The sequence below is a fragment of the Jatropha curcas genome, chromosome 2, assembly GCF_041381405.1.
Source record: "Jatropha curcas cultivar XTBG-Jc1 chromosome 2, XTBG_Jcur_1.0, whole genome shotgun sequence".
Classification (NCBI taxonomy): Eukaryota; Viridiplantae; Streptophyta; class Magnoliopsida; order Malpighiales; family Euphorbiaceae; genus Jatropha; species Jatropha curcas.
In genome coordinates this window covers 29,172,888-29,183,154 of record NC_143152.1, presented here as the reverse complement: position 1 = coordinate 29,183,154, position 10,267 = coordinate 29,172,888, and the positions used below count along the sequence as shown (strand labels likewise).

Sequence of the window (10,267 nt, the reverse complement as noted above, 5' to 3'; positions counted from 1 at the left end):
TGTCCAAATTGTCAAAATTGTCATTTGATTTGCATCTGCAAGAATCTTGTGGAATATACACTCCACATTTCACCCTTCTCTGTACATCCTCATAATGACACACAAATCTTATACATGCATACAGTTGGCACGTTTGGCTTCAATTTTTGTTTCATGAATTAAATCATTTACTTCTATTTCTTAAAATGAAAATAAAAAACTATGCAACTTCATTTAAATTTAATTTGAGAGATTATGATAATTTTTGTCAAAGTAATAATTCATAGTATGTACTTCAATTCCGTTTCTGAACTGAAGGGAATTTTTTTTTTTTTTTTATCTGCTTTTCAATTTTTAAATTCTGAATAAATCCAACTAACCACCACCAACCACAAAAACAACTGTGAAAGTAAAAATTCCCTTTTAATGCTGAAAAATTAAAAGGGAGATGGGGGAAATGCAGAATGCAATTAAGCTACCCATAATCTCTTTTACACCAACATCTAATCACAAAATTAGCACATTTAAATATCACAAAAAGAACAAAAGGCTATAGCACAATCACAGTCACAAACACAAAATTATACATTGATTAACAATTTTTAGCTCTGGTTTTTAATATATTGTTATATATAATTTGATCAATTAGCATCAATAGAGGTCACAAAAACATGAATCTGTTCTAAAAAACTCAGATTCTGAGGCCTATCTTTCCTCTTAATATACCCTTTCGCTTCCTTCTCTCCGTATACTCCATACCCTCTCTTCCCATTCCTTTTCCACATCTCCATTGCGTAGCTTCTGTGCGCGTAATACGCCTCCGCGGCGCACGGTTTTCCTTCCTCACCATCATCCGCCGTCACCGTTATCGGCAATCTCTCATAGTGGAAGCGGCTTGTGCCTTCCAGCTCATCGAGGCGGGCGAGTCCTTTACCGGTGACAGCGTATAATTCGCCGGTTACTTGTTTGGATCCAGTGGCTCCGGGGAGGTTGAGGAGAAATGGGACCCTGTATGGCCCACATACGAGAGGATACTTTTCTACGGTTCGGTAGTTACCTTTGAAGACGGCGTCTCCGGTTTTCATCAGATCTTGCATTAGAGCGTGATTAGAGAAGCCTTTCTTTAATGTTCCGTAGGTGAATATGAGCGTCGGCGTCGGAATAGCTCTGGGCTCGCTTTCCTCTCTTTCAATGCCCATTTCTTTTCCTGTTTCTTGGTTGATGTTTTTTCCTTTGGCAGCGACGAGAGGGAGAAGAGAAGATGATAGGTCTATTTATAGTGGACTGGTGGGTTGGTTTATATTAAACCGTACTTATATATTATTATTAATCTCAAATTAAATTTTAATACTCTTCAAAAATTTAGATTTTAATAAACAGAACATAATTGATGAAAAAATGGAAATTTTATATATATATATATATATATATATTATCGAGTCATGTCAGATAATTTGATAATTTAGAAATTCAATTTTTAAATTAAATTCCAAAATAGACAAGCTAAAATATCTAAAAATTAAAATATTTATAATTTTTTAAATGAATGAACTTATGTGATTTTAGTTGCTTTAATTTATTTTGATATTTTAATTTTAAAATTTATTTATTTTATTTGATCTCATTGCTAATAGATTTAAGGTGGTATATGCTAAATTCATGTCAATTCAATTATAAGTAATTTAATTATTTATTATTTATTCAATGTAAAATTTATTATTTTGTTTTATTTTTCAACGATAGAAATAGGACTTATTAGATTGGGCTAACTCATCAATTATTAGTGAACCCATAAATTTAAATTGCATTGATTAATTTTAAAAAACCAAAAAAACATTCTGCTAATACGTTCAAATTGAAATGCTGAAACCCTTTCTAACATATTGATCGATGAAATGATCCAAAGGAACTGCTAAAATGACAAGATAAGGAAGCAAGAAACAAATCAAACAAAATCTTTTGATAAGTTAGGCATCTTATTCTTTCTTTCTTACATGTGGACAAGATCGTGCCATATGATCCGCATCGTCTTAATCCCAAGGGTGCCCTTGCCAAGCCCATTATTCCCACAAAGACAACTGTATTATTTTGTACATTTGCGACGTTATTAGCGAGGAAAAACAAAAACAAAAGGGCACTTATGGATAAAAAAAAAAAAAAAAGGACTGGTTGTTTCCTTGGGCAGCGTTTTCAAGGGAGGCTCAACTTATTATCAGTTAGCTACTGTACAAAAAACGAAAGAGCAGAAAAAGTACAAATAACCGACCTGTCCGTACCTGAAAGAAAGCCCACATATTATCATATAGTATGTATGATATGCCCTCTGTTGTTCCGCCCTCCCATGTGCCAACTGTGTGTCAATCAATGCCTGTTCCGTACCTCATCCTCCTACTACTTCTACCTCCTCCAAGACCAAGACCAAGACGTTACTCACTGCTCATTCACTCATTGGGTTGGGTTTGGGCCTCACTTATTATATTTATATCAAAATGAACTATTTCTTGTTAGGCAAAATGAACTAACTCTGTTTAGGTTAAAATTAGACCAGATCGAAGATCGCATGGCCATGTTTACCTCAAGTTTTAAATTGGGTTGATGACCTTATAAAAGTCTTAAAAACTACTAAAACTTTTGTTGAATTTCTAAATGAGGCCCAGGCTTAGCCCAACTACTCAGGAACATGAAGCGCATCTCAATGGTTCAGCCCATACGGTAATGTGTCTGTTTAGCCCAACAGGCCCAATGGCTAATGCCCATGCACCCATAATTTATTTAGCCTCTCATGAATTTAAAAAATAAAAATAAAAATAAAAATAAAAAAGGCAAGACCACTTGTGCTTGATTAATTAAATCAGAATAAACGAGAAAGGCATCCATCACATTTCACATCAAGAATACAGGCCTAATTGTTATCAAATACACCAAGTGGATTCAGTCTAATCACTAAATTTAATTTAGTGCTCTAAATAGTGATCAAGTGGCTTTGATACTGCTTAACTGTGTGCTACTATAATAATAAAAAAAAAAAACTATATTTATATATTTTATTGTAGATATGCTACTATAAGCATTGCATGCCATATCAATATTAATTATTTCATTTTCCTTTGTTAATATCTATCCTTCCCTAACCTAAGGTGACTACCTTTTTCTATTGTGGTGATTTTGCCCTAATTTTTTAAAGGGTTTGTTAGATTTTTTTTTTTTTTTTTAATTCTTGATTGAAATATTTTCCCTAAGATCCATTGCACGGATCTTATGGTGGGGGAGAGGGGCATTCGCCTCCATTAAGTTTAAAATTGTAAAATTTTCTTTCATTTACCTTCCTAATTTTTTTAAATTTTTCTTTAATCCCTTTTATTTTAGAGCCTGAATCCATCTTTATTTATGATAAAGGATGATTGAGCTATTATAATTAATTACTTTGGTTTCTCTTACATTTAATTAATTTAAGTCCTACGAAACTAATGAATTTAAGGTTCCATTTGTTTCCGAAAAATAACTTACTTTTACAAAATATTTTTCTTAAAAAATATATTCCAAATGATTTATTTTCTGTTATTTGTTATAATATTGAAAATTAGTTATTAAAATCTTTAATTTATAAAACAATAAAAATATTTATAATAATAGAATTTCATATTTTAAACATTTTATTATTAAATATGAAAAAAAATGCAAAAAAATGAAAGTCGTTGGAAAGCTGGTGGTAGTGGCTGGTAGTAAACGACGATCAATGGTAGTGGCTAGTTACTAGTGATTAATAAATTAAAAAATAAATATTTATAAGATTATGATAATTTTGTCAAATATTCAGAAAATATTTTCCTATATTGAAAATTGAAAATCATTTTTCTTAAAAATGATGTAGTTTTTCTTTGATCAATAAAATATTTTTCGTTGATTTATTTTCATGAACGCGTCAAATAACAAAAACTTATGAAAAATATTTCCTTACAAATCATTTTATTCAAAGAAATGGATCCCAAATCAAAAAACTATCTTGCAATCGAGGCAATGAGACGATGGTGATAGGATTATAGAGTTGTTTGTAGTCTTACGGTTTGTGAAAGGAAAAGACTACATCACACTAAAACACTTCAAAAAAAAAAAAAAAAAAAAAAATGATTTGCTCATTTTCTTTTGGGATTAATGTTGACAAGTGCCGTATTAGATGGTTTCAAATTCCAAATTTCTAGAAGCATTTTTAATGTATTTATTATTACTTGCGTAAATGTATTATTGTATGACTTTGATTTTCACTTAATTATTTTTTGACTAATAATTACAACATCATAAACAATAATTACAATATATAATTTTGAAAGTGATTATAAAAATTAATAATTTGAATAAATGATAAAATAGTATTGTGATTCATAGCATATCATTCTTTTTTTTTTAATAGAATTTTGAGGTCTAATTTTCGTACAGCGTAAATATTTTTTACTGTCTCGATAAACATGCTTTACGATGATCAAATTTATATCATCACCTTTAACAGAGATTGAGATCACTTATCACTGCAGTCAATTGCATATCATTCTAATTTGCAGTAAGCAAACATGGCATTTTCATGCGATGCTTTTTAAAAATTTTTTGTAATTTCCATATTAATATGTGCATATTCTCCTACTTTTGGATGGTCAAATTATGAGACAAAAGACAATGCAGTAAAGGAATTATACTTGGAAAGTTTTGAACATATCATCCCAAAAAGCTAGGCATGGCTAGAAGCCTGCTAGTAAATGAACTCTGCAAATTCTTTTACTTTGTACCTAACACAGCAACACCATCAATGAATTATAGAATTATTCTGCTGGCATTTGCAAAAGCAAAAAGCCTTTCTCAAAAGATTGGTTATGCAAACCTAATTTTTATTTTAAGTAACAATATAAATTAATAATATATCATATTAAATCTCTTTCCATACAATTTGTTTAAGAGTAGTAAATCATTATAGATAGACTTGTGACTTTGCAAATGAACTGATATAAGATTCCATATATATTGTTAATTGATAAATGAATTTACAAATTTTTTTTATAGTTGCATGGCCTTAAATAGGGATATAAATGAAATTTTTAAGATTCTTGTCAAACCTTAAAGACAAAAATAAAATTTTCATTAAGCCTTTTTCTTCACTTGATTAAATAAGCAACATGGTAATAAGAGAAGAATCTCAAAAGAATTTAGGAATTGCCGATTCTCTGATTATGGAAAACCTAGACATACAAGAAATAAGTATATATCCACCTGATTTTAAGTTTGGAAAATCTAAGACTTCATTTGATTCCTCCAAATTTAATATAATCAAATAAATTTTTAATAGTAAATTAGGATTTGAATTTGGGTTTTTTTTTTTTTTTTTTTTTTTGAGTTTTTGGTATTTAATGTTCAAAAATTTTTCTGTTATATTGTTGCTTTTGTTGAATTTTTGAAAATTTTTGGGTAAAACTAAAAATAATATTGTATTCAAAAATTAGATTTGATTGACTAAAGTAAAATTGAGGCGTGTAATTAATAAAAAATAAATTATATGCCGGATTGAATTTCTTTAGAAACTTCAACGGGTAATTTGACATTTAAATTGGGACAACCACAATTCCATATCTGCCGGTTTTACTTTCAAAATCGCCTGTTTGAATTATAAGAAAGGTAGAATCGAAACCGAGTTGCTTTAGAAAGAATTTTAAGACGGTTTCGAAATCACTAGTTTTAGTTTAGAATCGAAACCAAATTGCTTTTAGAAATATTTTTAAGACGGTTTTGAAATCGCCAGTTTCGGTTTATAACCAAAATTGGATGATTTGTTTCAAGCTTTATAAAAGTCCATTTTAGACTTAGAGCTCGAAGAAATAATAATAAATATTATAATTCAAAAAACTTAATAAAGTTTCTTAAAATTTATTTTAAAAACATAAATTGCAAATTTCTTTAAAAACATGATTTTCAGGATTTTAAACTAAAACCGTCTGGCTTGAACCATAATCGTCAGTTCCAAATCTAAAAATTAAAAAATCAAAACTCAATTTTAAATACAGAGTTTCAGTTACAATTTGAAATTAAGAACCATTGATCCCAGTTTTTACCGATTTGCTTTCAATTTAGTTCTGATTTGAAACCAGTAGTCAGGCCAACCTTTAAACCTAACAGGATTCATTCAACAGTCGAAATTATGTCGTTAATTGCAGAAGAACATAAATCGAACACATGCTATGTCTTCAACCCTTTTCCTTTTGCTGATTCACCATTTTTTGACGTGTTGAAAAGAACACCACCCCAGTTTCAAACACAACAGACAAACATTTGTACATTATTATGATTCTCTTTTTTTCTTTTTGGTAAAATAATTCAAATGGCCAACCTAAATTTAGAAAAAATGAAAACTATAATAGTGTCCAAGTAAAACTTTCATGTGAAAAACAAAACTAAAATGGTCTGAGCCAAATGTTCGATCTCCTTAATCAAGTAATTTTAAATTTTTTATAAAATATTGTGTATGGAGAAAATTTACAAGGTAAAATTCTGCTCCGGCTCTCGAAAGTACTTTTAAAGAGAATAGTATTTGCTTCCTACCGTGCATGTTAAAAAAAAAAAAAAAAAAAAAACCTTTCGACTCTTATTTTAAATAAATTTATACGAAACAACTTTTAAAAAATGAACAAAAAAATATAAATTATTATACTGTAAAAATATAATATCAGATTATTTAACTAAACACTTTTCCTTCTTTTGTTAAAAAAAAAAAAAAAAACGTTTCAAAACAACCATTCCATTTAATTTTTGCTACGAATAATTAAGAATAAAATATTGTTTTCTTAATTAAGAAATAAAATAATTTTTATCTTACTGTTTTTTAATTAATATAAAAAACGATTAATTTCAATGTCTCAAATTAATAATAACTCAGAAACAATTTATTATGAAACAGAAAAAATATTATTTAATATATTTAAAAATATTCTTATTATTTATTATCTTATATGAGCTCATTCTTTATAATTTAGATAATGATTATAAATTTAAGCACTATTATCAATATATACATACATATGCAATAATTTATCGTATTAATTATAATTCGACTTATTGGCAGGTCCGTCTGATTTAAAATTAATTAAAAATTGAATAAAATAATTTGGATTACATAATTTTCAACCACTAAAAAATCTAACAAAACGACAACAATGAAAGAAAAGAAAAACAATAAAAAAGAAAATGGAGAATATATATACAAGAATAGGAAAGGTCAGTTCCTTAAACCAAACGCATCTAATTTTTGGTTTAGGTTCGGATATTAGGTTCGGGAGTAGACTTTTAAGCCCAAAGATAAGCACCTTCCACACCCCCATCCTCCACCCACCACTACAAGCTACTACCCCACTTTTCTTTTCTCTCCCTCTCTTTCTCCGTCTTCTCTTATTCTACAAAAGCAAATAAACAGGAAACAAAGAAACCTTCCATTTCATCTCTCTCTCTCTCTCTCTCTCTCTCTCTAAAACAGTCTGATGATCATCAATGATCAAGAACCCACTGTAAGAGAAATCAAACCCAAAAGCAGAAGAATCATGGTAAATCGATACATTCATATGTATATATACATTTAATTTGCTGTTTCTTGCAAGAATATTGAAAACCCATCTTTTATTTTCTTGAATTTAGGGAGGTGGAGGTCCAGATGACGATGATGATAATAGTAATGGTGGTCGTGATATAGAAGATATTAAATGGCCGCCATGGCTTCGTCCACTGTTGCAAACAAGTTTCTTTGTTCACTGTAAGCTTCATATTGATGCTCATAAGAGTGAATGCAATATGTATTGCTTGGATTGCATGAATGGAGCCCTTTGTTCTCTTTGTCTCTCTTATCACAAAGATCACAGAGCCATTCAGGTATATATATGCCATTTTTTTTACTTACTACTGATTCTTGATTTTCTGATGGTGGTGTGAGGTTCTAATAAATTCAAATTTAATTTAATTAATCGATAAAAGTATTGAAAGAACGAGTTAAATGCAATTTTTACGGTTTCTTAGAAGCTGCGATGGTGGGGTTTTTGTGTGATTGGCTATGCCTCTTGTCTCTAATGATAAGCTTTGGTCACATAAATTTTGCATTGGTTTCATGACCAATGACATGTGCTTTTGGGTACTGAATCCTAAAACCATGGCTTGATAAAAGGGCAGCAGCTGGAACATGGATTTATTTATTATTGTATTCTTTTATTAATATAAATTATTTCAAGAAATTATTAAAATGGATTCTTATTATTGTTTTTTTTTTTTTAATGGTTGTAGATAAGGAGATCATCGTACCACGACGTGATTAGAGTGTCTGAGATTCAGAAATATTTGGACATAACAGGAGTTCAAACCTACATTATTAACAGTGCAAGAATTGTTTTCTTGAATGAAAGGCCTCAACCTAGGCCAGGCAAAGGCGTTACTAATACTTGTCAAGTTTGTGAGCGTAGCCTTCTTGATTCTTTCAGTTTCTGTTCTCTTGGTTGCAAGGTAATTCCTCCTCCTCCTTTTTTTTTTTTTTTTTAAATTATTTCTCCACTACAACTTCTTCGATTTAACCCATTTATTTTTAATTCTTTAATTTGTTTCTCTTCGATTTTCTTACTAGAAATGGATTTCTGTCTTTTTTTCTCTTTCTATCTTTTCAAAAAAAAAAAAAAAAAAATACTTAGGTCAAATGTCCACTTGCATATTTTTCTCATGGTAAATGAACTTAAAGGTTAAAATCGCATTTCCATGGCAAATACATTAATTATTCTCTATGCCCCAACAACCACATTTCATTCACTCAAAAAAGAAGAAAAAAAAAAATGTTGCACTATGCCCCACACACTTTAATTAATTATTTGTGACATTTTATTTTTATTTTTCAAACAAATTAAAAAACATATTGAATTGTTTGTGAATAGATTGTTGGGACATCGAAGAATTTTAGAAAGAAGAAAATGCGAAAGGAAATAGAAGGATCAGACACCGAAGAATCGATGAATAGCAACAGAGGAAATGGTAACAAAAGCAAAACTCAAAGCTTTTCACCATCAACACCACCACCAACGTCCCTTAATTACAGAACTGCTAAGAGAAGGAAGGGAGTCCCTCATAGATCTCCAATGGGAGGTTTCATTATAGAATACTAATTATATATATGGTTCACAAAAATGCAAAAATCATCATAATTAATTAGTATATTCTCCCAAATTAATATCTCTTGTTACAAATTATAAATCAGTAATTAACACCTGTGCCTTTGTGGTAGGAGGCCGGTGTTTGTATATAGGAAAAAAAAAAAAAACAAGAATAAATAAGTGAAAAAAAAAAAAAAAAGAAGAGACCGAAATGAACCCGAAACCAAGAAAAAACACAGATCAAAGGAGATATTGCTGAATAGCTAGGAGTTGGATGATGTAACTAGCTAGGCTTTTGATATGCTAATTTATATGAATTGTGCAATATGTACATATATTTTATATTATATATATAAATTGTAGCTTTGTTGAGAAAAGATGTACTAATGTATTTGTGAAAATGAAATGAATGGTGAGTACTTTTGAGTTATTGTTTGTACTTTAATTTGTAGTATTGTTCGTACTATTGTCGTTTAGGTTTTCATTTGTGCGTTTACCCCCTAACAGCTTCTAGTAATGTGGCTATAAAGTTTTAGATACAAAAATTTTTGGGTACTTCACACTAATCTTTTGTTAACACTCATAAAGAAATCTTTAGTGATTCTTTTTAGCATCCTGTAATTATTTGCTTAAAAGCTCGCTTTCCCTCTGTTTCTTTGTCTAATTACTTTTTAATTATTTGTTTAGAAGAAGCATTAAGACCTTGGAAGTTGATTTCTTATTTAATTTAGTAAATATATAATTTTAGTTTTTGTTTTTTAATTTTATTATTTTATTATGTTGCGTCCTATTTTAAGTTTTAACTTTCAAAGATATGATATTAATTAATTATAATTAGTTGATTACGAGAAGATTTTACGTCATTAAGTTTTGTTTGTGCGGAAACTGCATTCAACTTTTCTATATTCAACATTAATTGTCCTTTCAATCAATAATTTTATATAATAAATTTCTTAAGAATTATTATTATAAAGCTACAAATCTTAACTTTTATATACATATAATGTGAAAGGAATAAATTTCTCAGAAAATAGTAAAAAGAGAAATAAAATAAAATATTGCTGATCTATTAAATATTGTTTTAAAACTCTGAAATTATGAATTTTTCATCCTAATTGGTGTTTAATTGAAAAATG

General features: G+C 29.1%; 2 protein-coding genes across 2 annotated transcripts; one reads left to right on the top strand and one right to left on the bottom strand.

The window, feature by feature from the left end:
• Positions 1-483: 483 nt before the first annotated feature.
• LOC105632470 (putative gamma-glutamylcyclotransferase At3g02910) lies at positions 484-1,245 on the bottom strand. Its single transcript, XM_012214853.4, has one exon. It carries the CDS (start codon positions 1,176-1,178, stop codon positions 621-623), a length of 558 nt encoding a protein of 185 aa, XP_012070243.1. The 5' UTR covers positions 1,179-1,245; the 3' UTR covers positions 484-620.
• Positions 1,246-7,304: 6,059 nt separating this feature from the next.
• Positions 7,305-9,561, top strand: LOC105632469 (protein RGF1 INDUCIBLE TRANSCRIPTION FACTOR 1). The gene is made up of 4 exons (XM_089718417.1): positions 7,305-7,553; positions 7,645-7,875; positions 8,281-8,496; positions 8,916-9,561. The coding sequence occupies exons 1-4, from the start codon at positions 7,491-7,493 to the stop codon at positions 9,141-9,143; spliced, it is 738 nt and encodes a 245-aa protein (XP_089574543.1). The 5' UTR covers positions 7,305-7,490; the 3' UTR covers positions 9,144-9,561.
• Positions 9,562-10,267: the final 706 nt, after the last annotated feature.

What these genes read in the sequence shown, in the direction of transcription:
- LOC105632470 (XM_012214853.4), bottom strand. Translation starts at nt 1,178, where the DNA reads ATGGGCATTGAAAGAGAGGAAAGCGAGCCCAGAGCTATTCCGACGCCG.
- LOC105632469 (XM_089718417.1), top strand. Translation starts at nt 7,491, where the DNA reads ATGATCATCAATGATCAAGAACCCACTGTAAGAGAAATCAAACCCAAA. An exon ending in CCAAAAGCAGAAGAATCATG is followed by an intron (nt 7,554 to 7,644) that starts GTAAATCGATAC and finishes TCTTGAATTTAG; the next exon opens with GGAGGTGGAGGTCCAGATGA. An exon ending in TCTGTTCTCTTGGTTGCAAG is followed by an intron (nt 8,497 to 8,915) that starts GTAATTCCTCCT and finishes GTTTGTGAATAG; the next exon opens with ATTGTTGGGACATCGAAGAA.